Raw genomic sequence first — 23,833 nt, forward strand, 5'->3', positions numbered from 1 at the left:
TGATGTGCCAGTATCATGGCAAAGCTGCCTTACACAGAGCTTTGCACATGCGTGCACTAAGACAAAACTAAAGCGAGAGTAGCAGAGGATCCCGATGGTGAGGACAATGACTAAGAACTCAACATATTGAACAAATAGTTAGGATATGCGATATTTTGAAATATTCCAGGCTTCCAGCTCCTTTTGTAAGACTGTTGATATTAGCTACTAATAATACTACTAATAATAATGCTAATAATAATTTCCATGTTCACACTGCTTGCAGCGTTCTTATTATTTTCTGATTCATCATTGTCAGATTATAAAACATGATTATAGTGTTTTGAATTTTTTGCTGTTAAATAAAACTATTAAACCATACAATTATATATACATGTACATATACGTATATACACGTGTATAATAGTTTACATGTGCGTGTAACAATCGTAGGATATGGAATGTTCAAAAATAGATAGAAGATGAATTTTGACTTTACCACTGACATTCTAAATCACTGCCAAATAATTATGATAAAAGTTGCAAATCTGAAGCTTCTATGGAAAGAATCTTATTTAGAGGGGAGATAAATCCTAAAATAGAATTTTTATAAAATTTCTCATAGAAGTGGGAATGGCAGCTGCGGCAACTCTTCAGTTTTGAATTCTCCATACCAAAATTAGTCTAAATCACTGCAGAATTTGCTACTGAAATGGGGTGCCAACGGAAATGCAAGATAAACTGCCTTGGCCCATGGCCTATTGGGGTTATCTTCCATATTCTGCGAACTGGTAATTTCTCTATTAATGGCCTACAGATGAATTTAATTGTACCAAATCGAATCCAACGTGTTATTTCATTATAAAGCAAGAAGCCAAGTTGTTACTTGAAGATAGTGCAATTTACAAGTCTTGAGATAAATCTACACTGAATGTCATTTGTGGGGCCAATTTTGATGTTCCCCCACCATCTGATTATCATCTGCATCTCTTCACTACTTGTGAAATAACATGCTTCCGATGGGTTCTTAAAAAACTCAATCTTACTCTTGCTAGCCACGTTATTAAATAAAACATTATTTGCAAGCAACGTTGACTGAGTTCATTATTTGTATTTTCAGTACAAAAAATTAGCACAATGTGCTACATGACGCGCTTAAACACGTATTACAAGATACACTTCAAGTTGGTTAGGGTGATAGGCAACTTCGTCTAACAAGATTTTAGCAGTTTTGTTTGTCACCACTAAAAGTACAAAAGCCAGAATAAAATTGGATAACATATAACAAAGTATATATAAAGTATAAAATACTGATCTCGCCAGAGTTTTGAGACGTGATAAAAAAGCTTTACAATGATAGTTTTAAGGGGGTCAATATCCCGGCCAACAAAACAGAAGCAGTAAACCACAGTATAAACTTCAAATAAGTCGAATCAAATTGAGAAATTGCTGACTGTGCTTCTTCAACAAATGTGGAAGTGGCACTTGTGATGTCGAACGGTCAATGGAACGCTTCACTCTTAATGAAACAGGCAAAGAAACCAGAAACTAGTCTCTGGAACTAAGTTTTGCAATTAAGAATAAGAATTACTACTAAAAGTTAAAAAGAACTTCAAACATAAAACTGACTTCATTAAAAACAATGACTTTTAGAAACATTTAGTGGTGACAACCAGGGTAGCAGCATATCTAGCACACGCTTAGAATGAAGCATTTCCTTCCTAAATTTATTATATAGCTTTACATAATATAATATATATATATAGTAGGCATAATACAATCGAAAACTTGTAAAATGTGATTAGTAACACGTGTCCATGATTTTCAATGGTCCACAAATTGTAGTGCATGTCCAATTTTTATAACATGTCAATAATTTGTAATACGCCAATAATATTTACATGTCAATAATGTGTCAAAAACCAACAACTTGTAACTAATTGTGTAACATGGTCAATAATGTGTCACAAGCCAACAACTTGTAACTAATTGTGTAACATGGTCAATAATGTGTCACAAGCCAACAACTTGTAACTAATTGTGTAACATGTAGTTGAAAGGACTAAGCATTAAAATGACAAACATGTGAGAATCAACAGATAATCGGTAAAAAGCAAAAAGCATTGGTCACAGCATAATCTACATTTGGCAGTCACAAAGGGGAAAAGTAGATGTGAAATTTTTAAGATAAATGTGATTCGAACTTAATGAAAGAAATATTAACTAATGGTTAATGAATATTGATCACCTGTCCTTGCAACTGGTATAGCAAATGGCATAAAACAGGGTCTCAACCATGACATGCCAACATATACATGTATATTGGTGCTAGTGAATGTGTGCTAAGATAAACTGCTACCTCCTGCTAATGAAAATCTCTTTTTAAAGAGTAGGGAGCCCACCATCCTCAACACAGTGCCTTATGCTGGCTTTAGTTCAACATCCGTAAAGAGAAAATACAAAACGTGAATTTCGTGTCTATGGATGTTGTTAAGCCCCTACACCACGACAAGGTACCAGCATAAAAAGTAGGGGGGACAATGGAAGGGAGGTGGGGCTCCCTAGTCTTATGTTAGACGATGATGTCACCACCAGGCTCCACCTTGACTCTGATATAAATGCTATCAGATATAAGAAAATTACTAGACTCCACTTCACTGTGTAAGGCAAACTGGGGGCATCCTGATGCAATGTTCATTTCTGTCTGTGGTTTTCTGAAGGATGAGCTATCAGGGTCAGGCTAGAAAATATGCAAATAAAGATGTCATATCAAACACGAGTAGTAGTTAGTTCAATATAGAGGATATGATGTCATATATGAGTAGTAGTTAGTTCAACATAGAGGATATGATGTCATATATGAGTAGTAGCTAGTTCAATATAAAGGATATGATGTCATATATGAGTAGTAGCTAGTTCAATGTAGAGGATATGATGTTATATATGAGTAGTAGCTAGTTCAATGTAGAGGATATGTTGTCATATATGAGTAGTCGTTAGTTCAATATAGAGGATATGATGTCATATATGAGTAGTAGCTAGTTCAATATGGAGGATATGATGTCATATATGAGTAGTAGTAAGCTCAATATAGAGGATATGATGTCATATATAAGTAGTAGTTAGTTCAATATAGAGGATATGATGTCAAATATGAGTAGTAGTTAGTTCAATATAGAGGATATGATGTCATATATGAGTAGTAGTTAGTTCAATATAGAGGATATGATGTCACAAATGTATGAGTAGTAGCTAGTTCAATATAGAGGATATGATGTTATATATGAGTAGTAGTTAGTTCAATATAGAGAATATGATGTCATATATGTGTAGTAGCGAGTTCAATATAGAGGATATGATGTCATATAGGGGTAGTAGTTAGTTCAATACAGAGAATATGATGTCATATATGAGTAGTAACTAGTTCAATATAGAGGATATGATGTCATATATGAGTGGTAGCTAGTTCAATATAGAGGATATGATGTTATATATGAGTGGTAGTTAGTACAATACAGAGGATATGATGTTAAATATATGAGTAGTCGTTAGTTCAATATAGAGAATATGATGTCATATATGAGTAGTAACTAGTTCAATATAGAGAATATGATGTCATATATGAGTAGTAGTTAGTTCAATATAGAGAATATGATGTCATATATGAGTAGTAGTTAGTTCAATATAGAGGATATGATGTCATATATGAGTAGTAATTAGTTCAATATAGGGAATATGATGTCATATATGAGTAGTAACTAGTTCAATATAGAGGATATGATGTCATATATGAGTGGTAGCTAGTTCAATATAGAGGATATGATGTTATATATGAGTGGTAGTTAGTACAATACAGAGGATATGATGTTAAATATATGAGTAGTCGTTAGTTCAATATAGAGAATATGATGTCATATATGAGTAGTAACTAGTTCAATATAGAGGATATGATGTTATATATATGAGTAGTAGTTAGTTCAATTTAGTGGATATGATGTTATATATATGAGTAGTAGTTAGTTCAATATAGAGGATATGATGTTATATATGAGTAGTGAGTTCAATATAGCGGATATGATGTTATATATGAGTAGTAGCTAGTTCAATATAAAGGATATGATGTCATATATGAGTAGTAGTTAGTTCAATATAGAGGATATGATGTAATATATGAGTAGTAGCTAGTTCAATATAGAGGATATGATGTCATATATGAGTAGTAGCTAGTTCAATATAGAGGATATGATGTTATATATGAGTAGTAGTTAGTTCAATATAGAGAATATGATGTCATATATGTGTAGTAGCGAGTTCAATATAGAGGATATGATGTCATATAGGGGTAGTAGTTAGTTCAATATAGAGAATATGATGTCATATATGAGTAGTAACTAGTTCAATATAGAGGATATGATGTCATATATGAGTGGTAGCTAGTTCAATATAGAGGATATGATGTTATATATGAGTGGTAGTTAGTACAATACAGAGGATATGATGTTAAATATATGAGTAGTCGTTAGTTCAATATAGAGAATATGATGTCATATATGAGTAGTAACTAGTTCAATATAGAGGATATGATGTTATATATATGAGTAGTAGTTAGTTCAATTTAGTGGATATGATGTTATATATATGAGTAGTAGTTAGTTCAATATAGAGGATATGATGTTATATATGAGTAGTGAGTTCAATATAGCGGATATGATGTTATATATGAGTAGTAGCTAGTTCAATATAAAGGATATGATGTCATATATGAGTAGTAGTTAGTTCAATATAGAGGATATGATGTAATATATGAGTAGTAGCTAGTTCAATATAGAGGATATGATGTCATATATGAGTAGTAGCTAGTTCAATATAGAGGATATGATGTTATATATGAGTAGTAGCTAGTTCAATGTAGAGGATATGATGTCATATATGAGTAGTAACTAGTTCAATATAGATGATATGATGTTATATATGAGTAGTAGCTAGGTCAATATAGAGGATATGATGTCATATATGAGTGGTAACTAGTTCAATATAGATGATATGATGTTATATATGAGTAGTAGCTAGGTCAATGTAGAGGATATGTTGTCATATACCATACAGGATGAATTTATTCGCGGAGTTACATTTCGCAAAAATTGTCTTTTCATGCATATTCGCGGATGAATTCATTCGCGGCTGAAAACTGCCACTCTCTAGGAAAAGTTAACTCTATTGCGGCTAGTAATAGAGTTATTATCACGTATGCGCACACCGCGCCATCCGGTTTATATTTAGCTACAGCTGCGAGGCGATCATGCTAAGCTACGGAAAACAATTTTTGCTGCGTACAGAGGTTTTCACGAATATTCATCGCTTTGGAGGCCTTTGATAAGCCAACAACTTGTGGTAAGTAATGATTTTTTTAAACCATTTACTAAATTAATAATTGAATTTTACTTTAGTAAAACGCAATATTTATTTTTTCCATCCCTACCGCTTTGTTATTCTTTTTAGTGTGAGAAAGAGCCCAATAATCTACACGAACCATTGACAGTAAAGCTAATAAACGCAGACTGCGCAACGGTTGGTCATCTACCCCGTGAAATAAATATAGTAAGCAGCTTTTTTATCATATCCGGAGGTACGATGACCGCAAGAGTAGTGGATGTTATTCCTCAAAGATTGCCAATCTTCAGGGATGTCTTAAAATTGAAGTGACCGCAGCTGCTAACGAGGAGAATATACCTGTTTTAAAAAAGGAACAAGAACGCCTTTACGATCACAAACTTTTGGCCAACCAGCAGAACGTTGCAATAGTAAGCCACGAGGAGATTTCTGATGATAACTGACTTACCAGCCACGTAGTAGTGAGAGAATTGCCTTTAACATCTACCCAAGACAGTGACAGCGATATAGAGCTGCTATTACCAAAATAACTAGTCAGAGAGCACTATTACACGCTAGTATTCACTTATCAAGAGTATCAGTTTAATTCTATTGCTCTAGACAACCGCCATATAGACTAAACTGTTTATATTTACTCCATTCATCGTTTGTAAAATTGTATTTGTATTTGAAACAGTTTATTTGTACACTCAAGTTTGTAATAAATCATAATATATCTATACATGAAATAAAACATATAATTTTATCATGTTTGCTGCAGCGATATCAAGGAGTTGTTGTCGATGAAGGGGTCTAGGTTGACTGGTTGCTTCTCTGCCAATATTTTTGCCATGGTGAATATTACTACTTGTCTCTAGTTTTCGTAATCGGAGTAGGTTGTTTCATTTTCAATCTGCAGTAAACACAAAAAAGAAAAAAATATTAATAAGTGTTAAGAAAGTACAAAAACAATAGCTGAAGTATTTAATGAAAGTGATCGGTTTTTAAACAAACAAATTAACTAATGCAGTTAATTATGGAAAAAACGTATCTGCACTGCAAAGCAAATACATACCATAATGTCCAGATCAGAATCATGATCGTCCTCAACTTCGGTATTAGAGATTGATGGAGTTGATTTCAATGTAAAAAGACTAGGAGAGATTTTTTGCGATGACGAGGTCATGCCGAATAACTTGTGAAAACCTTGAATAATTTTGTAAAGTTTGATGCAATGGCAATAAAACTCAAAGCCCGGCGATGATTTTAAAGAAGTTTTGGAACTCGGCTACGTTTAGTACTTCTGCGTAGTGGCTATTTTTGCGATGACGCCATTCTGCATATCTTGTGACAACCTTGAATAATTTTGTAAAAAAATGTGATGCATTGGCAATGGTGTTAGCTCAAAGCCCAGGCAATGATTTTAAAAATGTTTTGAAACTCAACTACGTTTAGTATTTATATTAAAAACCAGCCTAGCGGCTAGCTTTTAATTTGATGCAGTAGTTATTCTCCCTTGTGATTAAAAATAGAACTAATTATTTAGAGAATTTTATAGTTCGCGGAGTTGTCTGTTCGCGATATCGCGAATTTTTATAACCAACGAAGATTTTCATCCTGTACGGTATGAGCAGTAGTTAGTTGACATAGAGAATATGTCATATTATAGCAAGTTGTAGCAAGTCACTCAACATGGCTAAGACTTACTAAATACTCCTTCAAGACTTACAAGAAATGTCTCATGTTTGTTGAGTTGCGGGTTACTCGGACAAAGCAGGGTGAAGGTGACTCTCTGCTTGAAAGGGAAGGTCAAAAGCTCATCATATTCTCCTCTCATGACAACAAAGAAGAGACTTAGACATTTTCCTCTACCAAGTCCGTCACCATTCAGGTAGGCCTGTAGTATCCAATTAATACATTTCGCTATAAAGTTTTACAAGAATTTTATACTTATTTTATTCTTCTCACCTAGATAACCGCAATATTGAGAAAACAATATAGAGAATACACAGACAAACACTAACAGTACCCGATAAGGCCCGTTGACAGCGGAAACTGACAAAAAATGACTTTGTCTCCGCTGAGTAGTAAACTTTAATTATAATAGACGGCGCTAAATTGTTAATAATCCATTCTGAGTTTGTTACAGGAATTTTACATTACCGTAAATACCCGTGTATAAGACGCACTTTTTTTCTCAGGAAGTTGACAAACACCTAGGTGCGTCTTATCCATGGATACTTTTATTATAAAAATTATCTATTTGTCATAATATCGAAAATTTATTATAAAAATTTTCAATTTTTCAATCAATTACTATCAATATTTATCCTCATTGTCACTGTCCTCATTCAACAAAGCAGCCCAATGTTGTTGTGTTATGTAATCATCAAGAAAATCCAGCTCTTCCTCCCTTTCGTCATCATCATCATTGTCTGGGTAATCCATCCAGAGAATATTGTCTTCCGTGTCGTCTAACATGTTGCTGAAAGAACATTTCTTGAATCCCTTCACCACGGTTTTCATTGGCAATTCTTTCCAGGCGTTTACTATCCATTGGCATATTGTAGGCATGTCGACTTTCCTCATGTTGCCACCATTGCTGAAAGTATGCTCGCCATTAATCATCCAATTGGCCCATTTCTGCTTTAATTGGCTTATTTACAACGACATCCATCGGTTGCGGAATACTGGTCCGGCCGCCGGGGATGACGACGAGGTCTGTATTGTGGCGGTTCAAATTTGATTTAACATTGCTGGCTGTATGGCATCGGAAGACGTCTAACACCAGCATCGATCGCTGTTTCGCCAGACCACCTTTGCGTTTCATTCAAACTGTTTTCAGCCAGTCTTCCATTAACTCTTTTGCTGCCAAAGACGGATTTTTGCGTTTTCTATGATCGAGTGCCATAGACGCAATTTTGCGACTTTCCCAGCAATTGCGTAGTAACTTAATTTTATTATTCGTTGACATCATAACCCACGATCTTTAGGAATTTTATGATATTGACAGTGTGGTCCGAAGATTTCTCAATAAAATTAGCCTAAAGTAACGATGCAATTTAAAATTTTTGTTTAAGAATTTCCAACCTAAAAACGAACATTTTTTGTATAAGTTTTGTTAAGTACCGTGCGAGTCAAAAAACTGATAATTACTTATGTTGATGACATTATAGCCAATTCAGATTCAAATTTTTGTGATTATACAGATAATTAAAGTAGCAGCATTGACTCTGATAGTGGTGAAAGTAATAGTTTTGTAAGAGTAAGGAACATTTAGTTTCACTGCGATAGTAGCTTCACATAGCTTCATCATCGCACAACGTATAGATATATTGCATTTTTTTGCATAACAGTGTTGCTTAAAATGTTGGCAAAACAAAATATGTAACAAAAATGTTCTAGAGAGAGTTTGAAATTGAAAACTTTTTTGTATACATATCATGAACAAAATCGGCAATTTTCGGTAAAATGGCTGGCAATTGGCCGATAGCTAAATTTGTACATGAACGGCAGTGAGCTGTCATCAAACCATCCTTGTTCTTGCACCCTGACTATCACACCACTCGAGAACTTGTTTTTGGGCATGGTTTTCCTCTTGAAAACGACGTACGGTGGTAACTTTGTGCCATCAGCCATACAACCAGGCATCACGGTGAACCGATTCTTTTCATTTCCAGTCGATCGCATAGTGACAGACCTTGCACCTTTAATGCTTACTGTAGTCTCGGATGGTAAGTCGAATGTCAGTGGAGTCTGGTCAGCGTTTCCAATCTGGCTCACGTTGTAGTCGTATTTCTGACGTATCTTGATGACATAACTTTGAAATTTCATTAATAACTACTCGTGGTCGCTGGGTAGTCGCTGACTAATGGTAGCTCTTCGTCTTATTAATAGGTTACTTCTTCCAAAGGATCTCCTGCACCAGTTCATTGACGCTTTGTATTCTGCAATGCTTTGTTCTTTCGCCAATCTTAGAGCCTGTAAACGAACGGTAGTGGTGCTGATCCCCAAGGAAATCTCGACGAGTATCTTGAATCCATTTAATGAATGCCTTTTCCAGGTTAGGGTGGTGAGCCTTCGAGCTTCAGTTTGCCCTCTTTGCCTTTTGCATTTTTTTGATGGTACTTTTAGCTTTTCTCCATTTACAGAACACGCATTCTGTCGGACCAAATTGTCGCTCAGCTGCCTGGTTCCCATGTTCTTTTGCGTACTAGATCACATACATTTTAATCATTGAAGTGAAGTATAGCTCTGTTGTGTTGTCTTCGCCATGTTGAAAGATGGTAATGAACTGCTATCTTTAAAAATACTGGTAATACCGTAGTTAGAATATTTACACTGCCGATGTGTACATGAAAGTGTAATATCAACCAATCATTCATGACGAATGTTATGTGAAATCATTCGACATTCGTCAAACTACTTCACAAAAATTTATATGAAATACTACCGTTTCTATCAAATATAATGGACATTTAGGACTAAAACTAGGATGCATCTTATACACAGTTAGTTTTTTCCATCATTTTTGGGATAAAATATCCACTCCATCCTATACATGGTACAAAACATGAAACAAATGTAAATAGCATAATCCGTTCTAAGATCTTCCTAAACTCACCTCTTTAGCTCGTTATAATGAAAAAACTAAACCTAACATTTTAATTTAGTGAATGTGCAGTCAATGTGGTGTTATTGGTTTGTATTGGCAACTTTTTCCTGTTCTCTTATTACATACATTTGGTTGAGGGTTCATGATTATCTATATTTCCATATCCAAATTTTCACCTATATCGCACACATCATTCCGCATGTATTCCATTGCATATATTTCATCGCATAAAATCTCTCCGCATTTATCTCTTCGAAGAGATCAATTTGGAGAGATTCATTGAGCCTTTCATTACACGTGATGTTATCACGCGAAATGAAAGGCCAATAAAAGGCTAAATATAAAACGTCTCGTAGCACTAGTTTTATGTTAAACACTTCGGGTTCTACCGGAAAGCCCTTATCAAATATAGATGCTCGCTATACTGCGCGATAGCGCGACTGAAATTATCAATAGATAGAACTTGAACTGAAACTAATAAATCTGATCATGTGATCTATATTTCCCGCCAAATGGCGCGAACAAATTTTAGGTGAAAATTTTCTACTGATTTTTAGGCTAAGCTTTGAGATATCAGGGCTCAAAGTGACAGCATTACAATGGTAATGAAATAGACGCGTAAGGACAATAGAGATGGTTTTATTGAATGCGTGAAGTTTATTTGTGAAAATATTTCGACGAATGAGGTTGTATGAAAGTGTAAACAGAAAGAAGCACATAATGTTCATCTACGTCACATTTGATCCAATTTGAGAGGGATTCTAACCTACAGCTGGTTTTGTGATGGCTGCGATTAACTGTTTGTTTTTGAGCTTTTAAGAGCTTGTAATCACATTTCCACATATTTTGAGCCTACAACACAGCAGAGTAAGACATGGTGAACCTTTCGATACCAAATAACTGTAATGTAAATTTTGCTTCAAGCCAACCGTTAAGTATGTGTTGAGTACGCTAAATTCATTCAAGTTAAATTTAACGTTTATGTTATACGTCTGTCTCGAAGGTAAGAGCTCCCTACGGTATGTACTGCACATAGTACATTGTAATGTTACATTTTATTGCAGATCAAAACAACTAATTACACTAAAATTACTGTAGGTAACTATAGTTACTAAGGTTAACATACTGTTTTGTTACTCAATATTAATTATGATTTTGATGATTTTTACCAGGTAAAAAACATTTTAGCCTTTGATGATTTTGATGATTTTTACCAGGTAAAAATCATCAAAATCATCAAAGGCATTATATAATTAGATCAAAAGGCATTGGATAATTACTATAGATTTCTATACCACTCTATACGATATTTTCGCCTTACAAGGCCAACACTAAAACGGATTAAAATCGTATTATTGTACATCAAATAATTTTTCGTTGTAATTGTAGCAAAGCAGACTATATTTAGCCATTTCTTGCTAAGGTTTTGACATTTACATTTAAACATCTTCACAGTTTTATTTTTCCTCCTAATTTATTTCAACGAAACATTTCTTTCATTTTAAATTTAAAAGTTAGTTGTTTGAAAACCTTTACAGCTGTTTTATTTTTTCTCTCAATTCATTTGAACTTCACAAAAAAACTTTTCTCATGATATGAAGTTTAAAAGTTAGAATGGTACATGTAAATGTTGTACATTAAAAATTTTTTTTTTCTGTCCAAAGACTTTTTTATTACCTGGGCAACACCAGGCATTCATCGAATATATCTTTTTACATATAAATCTTCGCATGAATCTCTCCGCATATACTTCTTCGCATATATCTCTTCACATATAAATCTTTGCATAAATCTCTTCGCATGAATCTTTCCGCATAGATCTCTTTGCATATATATCTTTGCATATAAATCTCTCGGCATAAATCTCTTTGCATATAAATCTTCGCATGAATCTCTCCGCATGAATCTCTTCACATACATATATTTTTCCAATTTCCAAAGTCCTTTTCCAGCCTCTACATATTTCATCAAGAATTCGACACTAACCCTTGCACACATTTTGTAGCCATATCTAGACGTGTAGAAAGGATAACTGTAGATTGACATCTGCCGACCTCTGACAGCATCAGATTTCTTTCTCTTGTAATCGCTGATTCTCCAGATGAGCACTCCATCATAAGAAGCAAATTCGGAATTCTGATTAAAATGAAGAATGGCTTTACAGAGATATAAAATAAAACAAGTTGAAAACTGAATTACAGTTCAGTAGAAAACATTATACAAAACATGAAACAAACGTAAATAGTATAATCCGTTCTAAGATCTTCCTAAACTCACCTCTTTAGCTCGTTGTAATGAAAAAACTAAACCTAACATTTTAATTTAGTGAATGTGCAGTCACTGTGGTGTTATTGGTTTGTATTGGCAACTTTTTCCTGTTCTCTTATTACATACATTTGGTTGAGGGATCATGATTATCTATATTTCCATATATAAGTTTTCACCTATATCGCACACATCATTCCGCATGTATTCCATCGCATATATCTCTTCGTATATATCTCCTAGCATAAATCTCCCCGCATATATCTCTTCGAAGAGATTAATTCGGAGAGATTCATTGAGCCTTTCATTACACGTGATGTTACGAAATGAAAGGTCAATAAAAGGCTAAATATAAAACGTCTCGTAGCACTAGTTTTATGGTGAACACTTCAGGTTCTACCGGAAAGCCTTTATCAAATATAGATGCCCGCTACTAGGAGAGAGCGCGTCTGCAATTATCAATAGATAAAACTGAAACTAATAAATCTGATCATGTGACCCATACTTCCGGCCAAATGGCCGAACAACTTCTGCAACATTTTTCGACCATCACAGGTGACCAACAGGTGGGTTCCTCATGTTTATCAGAGGATGATATGCACCCCCTCGGGCTACACGTAAATCTGAACCATTTGTTGCATCTGAACCATTTTGTTGCAAGTCAACCTAAAGGTTGACTTGCAACAAAATTCACATTACAGTTATTTGGTATCAAAAGATTCACCATGTCTTACTCTGTTGTGTTGTAGGTGCAAAATATGTGGAAATGTGATTACAAGCTCTTAAAAGCTAAAAAACGAACAGTCAATCGCAACTATCACGAAAACGCCATAGATTGGAATTCATTTCCAAAACGGCTCAAATGGGACATAGTTGAACAAGATGGCTTCTGTTTACACTTTCATGCAACCTCATTTGTCGAAATATTTTCACAAATATACTTCACGCATTCAATGAAACCATATCTATTGTCCTTACGCGTCTGTTTTATCATCATTGTAACGCTGTCACTTTGAGCACTGATATCTCAAAACCTACCGTAAAAATTCGTTTAATTTTTTAACCTTAGCTCGAAGGAATGCATATCATGCTTTAATAAACATGACGAGCTCGTTGGTCCCATGTGGTCGAAAAATGCTGCAGAAATTGTTCGCGCTATTTGGCAAAATGTACGGGCCACATGATCAGATTACGACTAGATGATTAGACCAAGCTGAAACAAAACTGTAACATAGCGAGCATATATATTTGATACGGGCTTTTCGGTAGAACCCGAAGTGTTTGCCATAAACTAGTGCTGCGAGACGCTTTATATTGAGCTTTTTACTGGCCTTTCAATTCACGTGATAACACCACATGTCAAATCAATAACCAAGTTGGCTTGAGTACATCAGCAAAATAAAAATATTCTAGCCTGCGGCGCTTTCGCAATGGCTGGAATTGATCGTTCATTTTTGAGCTTTTAAGAGCTTGTAATCACATTTGTACATATTTTGCACCTACGACACAACAGAGTAAGACATGATGAATCTTTTGATACAAAATGTAATTCTGTTGTGTAATTGTGTTCTGTAATGTGAATTCTGTTGCAAACCTTTAACATTTGTTGATAAGGTGGTTTACAACCTTATCTGAAGAATTTAAAACATTTAGATGAACAATTAGAATGCTTTTCAGGAACAGCAGGTGACTTAATAGCATCGAGAGCCGCCATTATTACGGAGCATCAAAGTCAGTTTTTTAATTCCACAAAGCTTTGTTGGTTTTTTTTTCTCGAAACTGAAAGCAACAATCGAAATAAGTAATAATATCAGTCTAATATGTTTCACTCCAAGAAGATCTTTGTTTAACTTGATCTGATACTTCGACAAATACAAAAAACTGTAAAACAGAAAATGTTGATGCCAGCGACATTGATGTAGCTCTGACCGAGGGAGAGTGCACAAATGTCGCTTCACCCGTCAATGGGTTAAAGTTATCTTTCCAAAATTCTGACCAGCTAGTCCAAGAATAGAGCACCACCCTCTATTTTAATTTCATTTCTAATAAACCCCCCCTGTAGCGGAAAAGTTGAAATATACAGTGCCCATAGAGGTTTTATAGTATATAATTATAATTGCCATTATTTTTCAGTTGCATAAACTTGCCTCATATAAACATGATCTTGCACATTAAATTTCAAAGACCTGGGCATCAATTGAAAGAAAATAGAAAGTTAGAGTTGCCCATCCCTACCCAGTTATTGCTGTCCTCCTTGGTACAGAACAATCATTCCAACTTACCATTCCTCACCAGAGTAGATCTCACCAAATTAGATACAGTACATACAACTTTCATTCTGAAACCCGCATTATACTATCAACACAAGAGTTAACAGTTATATGAGAATTTAACTAGCATGGAAGGGGTTTGCATATTATTCAATGATTTCAAGGACGGAATTATCCTCGACCACAAAGTTTCACGGTGAAAACTTGAAAAAAATTAAAATAAGTCTATATGAGCAATTGAGTTGCCCACCCCTACCCTGCTTGTTATTTTCGTTGACCCAGACCCAGTTTTAACAAGTATGGGAGGGGTTTACACAAGTTTCTAATGATTTCAAAGGCAGAATTATCTTCAACCGCCAAGTTTCACAGTAAAAACTTTTTAACAAATTAGAATAAGACTATATTAGAGATGCCCCAATTCTAAATTCACCAGCCGATTCAGATACCGATCCGATATACCGATCCTAATTGAAAAATAATCCGATTCAGATCTTTTGTGTTGCACAGATAGTTGTTCATTTTATTATGCAAATACAAACATAATGCAAAGAAAACATGAATATTATTGTATTTATTTGTTTGCATTTATGGAGAAAAATATATATACATATTCACATACTGACATACAGTGCATGTAGTAACAAATCAGTCCCTGTTTCTTGTAATTTGCAAATAAAGGTAGTTACTGTTAGTGGTACAGTTCTATCTGTGATAACGCAGTCCCTCTTCTATTGTTGAATGAACTGCTGTGCCTGTACAAGTTTAGAGCAAATCAATGTTTCTTTTAATTACCGTTAGTGATTCAATTATCTCAGTAAGACGTCTCTTTCTTCCATCATCATCAATGTAGCCAAGCGTACTGAAGGGGGGATTCACTTGACACAGATGTTGGAGGACAGGCTACATACCGATACGCCACTGGGGTTACCTTTTTTGTACAATACAAACAATCCATTGTATTGTCAGGATCAAGAGAGTAATAGATAACTTTATGCGTCGACTGTTTAAATTACTTTCGTAATGCTAGTAAATAGAAATATTACACTGCGTTCTTGTCTCCCATTTGTGTTATCTTGTTCGTGATTGCTTGCAATAAATCATATCGCTGTAATTGGGAAATACCACACTTTTTGTTTACGTTCTGGCTAAAAAGTTTTCTTGGCTGTGTTGATCAGGCTATAGACATGAAATAAATTGTGTGGCAGGCCTGAAATTCGTTAAGTAAAAGTAAGAAACTTACAGCTGATGATTTTTTATTAGTATAGCAGGCTAAAATACAGTTTTCTGCTAAATGGTTGATCTGTAAAAAGTATCGGAAGGTTCAGATTTTTTAAGAAAAGATCGGCCGATACCGATTCAGATACTTGACACCCATATCGGCACCGATACCGATTCTGATACCAAAATCGGGGCAACTCTAGACTATATTGACAATTACTAATAGCATATAATGAATGTAGAATGACAACACCTATTGTTCCTGAAAATGCCCGGTCATAAAAACGCACTTACAAGAAATGTATTTTCTGTTTTCTCATCATAGTTTTTCTGGGTAGCTCTCCATTTTACAATCGGAACATTTCTCCTTGTAAACACAATTTCACTTCATCATCACAACTGTTAATTTCTACTTACAGCCGTTTCGAGCATGATTATTCAGGTTTTTCTATCATGATGCTGTGATCTATTGTGTCAATGCTTTTATTTGTGTTATGGTTTGACATTTTGGATATTTGGACACATTTAAGCATGCTCTAACATAGCTTCATACCTTCATACGTTTCTCGAAGTCATTCAGCAACTCGTTGTGGCGTCGAATGTTTTGCGAGTGGGACTCTATAACTGTCACTCGATCTGGTGAAACAAAGACATAAACCTGGGCTATTAGAAGGTTATCTATCCATGCTGGTTTCTGTTGTTTAGTAAGATGCTAAAAGAAAAATATCTAATACAAAAAGGAATCACACTATTTGGAAGTGAAAGCAACTTGACCGTGAAATAGTTATTCACCGCATATAATATATATTATAAAATAACACACATATATATGATATGTTATTATATCCATATATATTTATAATAGCACAAATGTAACACATGCTGCAATGGCTACAAAATAGACTCCAACAAGTTCTCAAATAGCGCTCAATTCAAGTAGCTACATGTAGGTGCGAGAGCTTGTGTGAGTCAATGATTAGCGAAATATTCTTTGGGTTAAAGTGAGGCCCGCAAACAAAGCTATGTTACCATAAGGTCACAGTACTGCAGAATCTAATAATCCTTAATCTGTTTTTTGCGACCATTAGGTCGCCATATTGTTAATTCATTTTATACAACAATGACCTGTACCTTTAGTAGTGATTGCAAGCTACAGCAATAGATGGCTCTTGAATTGTAGAGTAGGGAGCCTCCCCCAATAAATAAATTTATTCTGATTATATTCATTAATTCAATCAATTATTTTGAGTTCTAGTGCAATTGCTAAATCAAATGTTTAGTTTTGCCTATCCATTTATATACAGTATTTAACATATTCTACTTCATCCGGTACTTAGTACATACCATACCCTATCCACTACTCATATCATATACTCATTCAAGTTCTATTTTGGTACAGCAATTAATACACATCGAGTGCCCAATAAAAACATAGTAGTAGTTGTAGTAAAATAGACTGAGAACCTAACAAAAGTGTGGAACCAGTAGCTTTCTTACCTACTTTTCTTCTAAATTTTCAACAATCATGAAACTTACACCTGCGAGTGAACATGAGAATTAGTCTATGCTAATCAGTGAGAATGATTGTGAGCAAGTGGGAGTTGTCTTATGTTGTAATAAGCAACCCCAAATTGGCCCTGACAAGCAGTACAACTAGAAATTCCACTGTCATACAGCCCGCGACCAAAGTAATAATGGAAAAAAGAAAGGGTATTGTTGGTTGATGAAAAAGTAGTTCTCAGCAGGAATTGACAGAGTATAGTGTAAATGAGACTTGTTTGAAATACATGTAGAAATGTTCTAGAAATAGCTTGAAAAGCTTGGTTTAATACAATAATAAATTACACCTAATCACACAAAAAATCACACCTAATCTACTACTATCTCAAAACTATGTTTTACAACAATAGATCACACCTAATCACACAAAAAATCCCACCTAATCTACTACTATCTCAAACCTATGTTTTACAACGATAAAAAAAAAAATTAATTAAAGCTGTAGGCCTAACCTATAGTAATGTATGTAATTTAACAACAACAATAAGGAAATATGTTTATTATAACTCTGAAATGCAAAATTAAAAGTAAAATGGCAAGCTACTGTGTACTATACACAGTTTGAAAGTTGGCCGCGTTGAATGTAGAATGGTTTTGATAGCGATCTTTAACAGAAAGCAAGTATGAGATTGTGACGCGTCTGAAACTGCAGCAAAATAAAAAATTTTCTCGTCATAAAGGGGCGTTGTAGTTCGGCCCTAGCTTGTACATAAGTTGTAAAGAATTTCGGCTAATGTTTTAAATAATGAAACCTTCGGTGATTGGACAAAAAACATGGGCTGATAAACTGTGTACCACAATTTCGAACCTGTAATTCGGTCTACGCCTCAAACGGTCTACGTTTATTACAAAAACCTTCGAATAAATTCAATTACAAGTAAACAATGCCATAGACTGGTGAAATGAGCTTGGTTTTCTCGTGAAATACGCGCTGCTAAATAGTTCTACTATCTGTCGCACGGCTTTATTGGCGTATCAAAGGTCGGTCTTAACTTTTATTAAACCAAGCTTTTCAAGCGTTTTGTGGCGATTTTCGTCCAAATTAATCTGTCTATTTGTGTATAATCCGATCAGATGAGTAAGTTTTAAGATAATGCCGACGGTTTACAAAGACTTGATAACATATTTAAATAGGCTTAAAGGTGTTTTGTATCATTATTATACATTAACGACTCTACGAAACGATGGTTAAATTTGTTGATGAGATTTCAAAATAAGGGTTCATCTCATTGTTGATGAATAATTTTCGTAAGTTGTGTGCACATGCATTTTTCATAAAAACTCTCAAACTTCGCTCCGCTCGTTTGGTCGTGGGATGATTAGTTAGAGCTAAAGTATAAGGTTTCATGATTGGTTCTTCAAAAGCTGAATTTAAATTATACAAATGAATTCCACTATCACTAATTTATTTTACCAAAAATCTGAAAGGTTCGGCGAAAAATATAGCACCATCCTCTGTTTGAATGTCACCTCTAATAAACCGCCACAATAGGACAAAGATTGAAAAATACAGGTTTTATGGTAAACAGATGAATTCTAGCATCACCAATGCTTTGGCTAAACCTAACCCATCTCTAGACATTTACATCTTTAGAAAACTGGTAAAAAGATTGAGAATGATACTGATGCCCAGATTCCTATCCAAATCCCTTTCAACATGAACATACATGTACATGTGTTCTTACATTGTAACTCCCTTCCATAAGAAGAGATTGCAGTTGCTAGGTAATAGAAGGGGTTACGCGGCAGACTGAAACTAACATTGGAAAAACATCCAAAACATAAACGCACTCCTAGATGACACAATCTCTTTTGTGATGAATATCATGACACGAATTACTATTGAAAGGAGTGTATCCGCTAGTAACAATTAACCACAACTTCTGATAATATTAGAGTCGTCCTCTCAAAAAAGAGAAGATAATTATTCATTTTTGTTCTACACACAAAGCAATTCCATGTCATTGACAAGTCCAACAAATTGCCAATAATTGGAGATTTGGTAAATTCGCAGACTGACTTGGATTTATGGATATTTTTTCTTACCGAGTCCAGAATCTCTAATCTGTCTCTCAATCACTCCAACTTTTCCGGAGACCTGCTCGATCTGCTGTGAGCTGTGTGCAACAGTCCTCATAGCATTCACCAGGTGATCTCCATTTGTCTCTGATGCTTCCTGACGGTCACTGAGCTTCTTTACAGTCATTGCAACCTCAGCTACAACTTTCTGTAAACCAGAAGATAAAAAATATGTGTAAAATGCATTCATTTCTTTTTGGAAAACAATAATAATACCTGTTTGTGAGAAAGGTTCAAAATAATAAGTAATTAATTAGTTGCCTACCACAAAGTAATTATAACCGACATAATTTGTCTTTATCCTTGCATAGCAAAAACTAGCCACTTCTAAAGGAATATCAGTGTGCAAAAAGTGCCAGCAGGTTCTTGTACCCTAACATCCTAAAGCTTTTTTCATATAACAGTTGAAGGTTTAAGAAATAATTATGTAACTGAAGACATTATGTCTGGTAGAATTATTATCATAGATTACACTGACAGAACGGAAGATACACCAATCAGCTGCCAACCAAGCTGATCTTTAAACCTGAAGTCTCAACACCAAGATATTTGAAACTTATTATTTTTGGAATGCGCCTAGAACCAGGAAATCCTAGGAATCTAGAATTTATGAAACCACTAGAATCTAGTAGTCTGACAATTCTAGGCAGCATCAAAAAGAGTCTTCACAAGCGTGCAAACAGAAAGTTTTCATCAAAAATATCCTTCCCGAAGAGAAACTTAAATGAGCAAAATGAATATTGATGTCAATGGATCTGACGACTAGGTGATGTGAAATCACATCTCCAATTACCTAAAACCTCAGATCAAGATGAAAACTTGTTGAGTATAACCTACGTTTGAATATTTTCAAGCCCTCATACTCAAGGTTTGAACCAGAAATTGAACTGAACTTGAATGAATTTAGCTTACTTAAAGCTAATTTTAGTAAATTTAACATTTTCATCAGCTAAAATTTTATAACTCATCTGTTTCCAATTTCCTTTTCACAATAACTCATTACAAATAACAGCGAACTGAGCGAGATCAAGCATCATATCTCTTTCATTCGTTGTTAGAGAGATTTCAGCGAATAGCATATCGACATATTTGTGATTCTGGCATATTTGTGATCAACACACTGACTGCAAAATTTTGATTTCATGAAAAACTTTTGTTGATATCTTATGGCAAAACATATTTCGTATAGAGAGCCAATATTCATCGTGCTCTAATTTTAGGGTGAAGAAATCTTAAAATAGGGTCATCGTAACCCGAGGGCGAACTGTATAAGACTAGCTCTTTGACTTGTATTATAGAATAAAGTTTAATAGCTCAGTCAAACAGATGTTGTACTCAGTGTGCCACACAACAGTGTGACACATCGAGTACAACTATCATTGCCTTACGCAAAGGCTACCATGATTCTCGATGATACTAAATCATAAAAAAACAGAGTACACATTTTTCTATAGATAAACTGAGATTGAAACGGTCAGCTTCTATAGTCTTATGAAAAGTATTAAACAAAATGAATATTTTTATTGCGACTTTTGCATACTTTGCTTTTTTTTAATAAAATTAACTAAGCATCAAAATATTAAACCTTAGCAAACATCCTGGGTGAATTGGCTTTTCCAAAGTGTTAAGAACAGAAGGGGTTTAAGAGCTAAAAATTTCAAAGGAAAAGAGATCCAGTAACATAAAATGTAAATAATATGCTATGATTGTGTTTAGATTGTTTTACCTCCAATGGCTTAACCTTGGCATTGATAGTCCTCTTGATGTTGCTTGTGCTCTGAAACAAACAGTTTTCGAACAGTCAATGCATGATAGTATAATTGCATTGGCAATTATACCCGTAAGCAGTACACAATACTACACATACAACCAGTGAAAGTTCACCTTGACAGTATTTAGTAGCAAGATATGTGAATTGTACACAAAACTAAAGGGAGTGACCGTTATTGATTGTACAAGAATTGTAGGTAGCAGCATTTGGTGATTGCAATTGCCTCCTGGCCAACCTAAATGCCAAAATTGATTGACTAAAAATGGTTGATTTCACTGTAGATTATGAATCTTCTTATTTTTGTGCAGACAAGAGCCGGAGTTAGGTATTTAAGAGTCTTTCAACTAGATTAAATAATCAATTTTTTGAGATAGATATATTGAAATAACTTACACCTACTTTACCTATACCAAATGAAAACCTTCTGCACAGACTTTCCATTTTATTTACTGTTTGGCAAGGCAGATAACTTGATTTTTCTCATATTATGAGATGTTACGGAAACCACTTTTGAATATTAAATTAGAAACCTTGGAGAGTATGGATAATGACATTCAGAAATAGTAGCTAATGCAAGTGCAGCGGAATGACAATCTGTATGTAAAAAGGCTGGTGCACACTATAATGCCGTATCTCGGCCGCAATACTTGATGCCGCAATACTTCGGTGATCGTCGATAATAACAATATTCGTTTGCATCAGCAAATACCCAGTGACGTAGTGTTCTCCCTTTTCTTTTCAATTTTTCGAGACAAAACCTCTCCATTTTCGCGTGCCAGAATCAAATATTAGTCCGACAGCAACTATCACAGACGAAAATAAATTACACTATCCGTGACCTTGAATTACTATCGCGAAATAGTTCACACTGCTCAGGCTGTCGCCGAAGCTCAGCAAAATATCAGGAAAGTTTGACAGCTGCACGCTTTCTCGATGTATCCGCGCTGCTTCGTCAATGCTATCAGTTTACAGCCCCCATAGTCGACGAGTGAACCACACAGTGTGAACCAGCCTTAAGTAGTCATTTCGATATCATATGATAAGCCTTCATGGTCCAACGCCCTACAGTGGTTCCTAACCCTAATAACACTCCAATATTACAGGTGTTTGACATAGAAACTTCAGACACCAGGATACGACTTGAATCCCAACTTTTTTTAGAAAACACATAAGATCATGTGATCACATGTGATCACGTAAGAAAAGCGCTCACATGTCTCATGCTGAACATGGAAAATGTTAATCTACTGTGTTATGCATCTGCAGGCAAGAAATTGTCTGCTCTGGAGAGTGGCTGTAATTCTTCCCTTTGCTTATAATTATAGCAATGACAATGAGGTGGAGCAAGACCGTGTCATCGATATAGACTAAGGTAAGAGCAAATCAGTTTTTACAACTGTTTCGATGAGATGGCTGAAGCTTTGATCCTGTATTTTTCGGAAGGAATGAATATTCCCTTGAAGACATTGCGTTGCAGAGGCCATCCTCAGTTTATGATCAGTGATGTTTCAACGAAACTCGTGATGTGTAAGCAAAGCCTGTTTGCCAACAGTTTTTCTGATGCGAGGCATAAGACAGCCTATCGACTAGAACATGAAGAATAATTTAAGACTGGAAAGTAGCTGGCAACATGACAAGAATGGACTGAAAAGCAACCATCTTGTACATGAGCAAACGTCTCCTACAAGCAACCATCCGGAACTTGATCTTGGAATATAGAGCTGTAAGAGAGCGAGCAGACCATAACCAGATTCACATGCAAAGCTTAAAAGCGCAATGCGAAGGATTAGATCAGCTAGAACATTTTACACTCAGACAATAATTTCATCTAGGTAAAAAGCCTGCTGTCCCCCTTAAACGAAATTAGGTTGATAGCCTAAAATTAGCTAGCTAGTTTTTATAATTAACCTTTTTATAGCTAGTTATCTAGCTAATTAGCTAGTTGATAGCCTTATGAAGAAGCTTCATATACAAAGTACTATATTTGTAAGGCGATCAAGTGATTCTACAAGACTGACATCCTGTTCTAAACTAGTAACGAACGAATCAATGACTGAAACCGTTGTGCTAGAATTGCATCACTGACGATGGCAAAGATCGCAAAATTCAAAAATGTTTTTATTTTGCAGGTTGTTAGACATGTTTCTTATATTGCTTTGCTTTCACAACCAACTTACATTCCTGAGTAATATTTTTGCAACAGAGGATATCTTCAAGGTTCTATCGCAACAATCATACTGTCCCAAAAATCCAATTCCATATTTTCAAATTTTCTCTTTTAAATTTATAGATCTCATGTATGTAAAAGGTGAGTTCACCAATCGAATTTGTTTCTGAGCTGTAGCACCACAACAGATGGCTTCCGCAGATGCTGTTATTATTGACCACTAATTCACCTGATCAAGAGATTTTGCAGAAGAAAGCTTCACAGTAAGAACATTAATTCTAGAAGATATTTCCTAATTCTAAACTAATATACAGAGGACGCTCCTATAATGTAAACTTGGCATAACTCTGTATCACGTAAAGAATTTACATAAAGTTTTTGCTTCAAGCTACGTAAAACATTCCATATAAACGTAAAGTGTCAAGCCGGTGCTAGTGCTCAAATTTGACCTGAATAACGAGAGTCCGATAGGCTTAAATATATGGCTTTCTCTCTTGCCACATTCGGTGATCCACAAGGTGATCCATATTATATATACG

The 23,833-nt window shown here is 35.0% G+C and overlaps 1 protein-coding gene across 1 annotated transcript in view; it reads right to left on the reverse strand.

The window, feature by feature from the left end:
• Positions 1 to 138: 138 nt before the first annotated feature.
• Positions 139 to 23,833, reverse strand: part of LOC137397342 (TNF receptor-associated factor 3-like) — a 35,400-nt gene continuing 11,705 nt past the window's right edge. Inside the window, exons 7-13 of the mRNA XM_068083633.1 lie at positions 21,083 to 21,133; positions 19,324 to 19,504; positions 16,271 to 16,353; positions 11,951 to 12,100; positions 7,079 to 7,246; positions 2,569 to 2,719; positions 139 to 191 (exon numbers count right to left, since the gene is read on the reverse strand). Coding sequence (XP_067939734.1) covers positions 139 to 191; positions 2,569 to 2,719; positions 7,079 to 7,246; positions 11,951 to 12,100; positions 16,271 to 16,353; positions 19,324 to 19,504; positions 21,083 to 21,133 — 837 coding nt within the window. The remainder of the gene's footprint in view (positions 192 to 2,568; positions 2,720 to 7,078; positions 7,247 to 11,950; positions 12,101 to 16,270; positions 16,354 to 19,323; positions 19,505 to 21,082; positions 21,134 to 23,833) is intronic.

This window comes from Watersipora subatra, chromosome 5 (genome assembly GCF_963576615.1).
Source record: "Watersipora subatra chromosome 5, tzWatSuba1.1, whole genome shotgun sequence".
Classification (NCBI taxonomy): Eukaryota; Metazoa; Bryozoa; class Gymnolaemata; order Cheilostomatida; family Watersiporidae; genus Watersipora; species Watersipora subatra.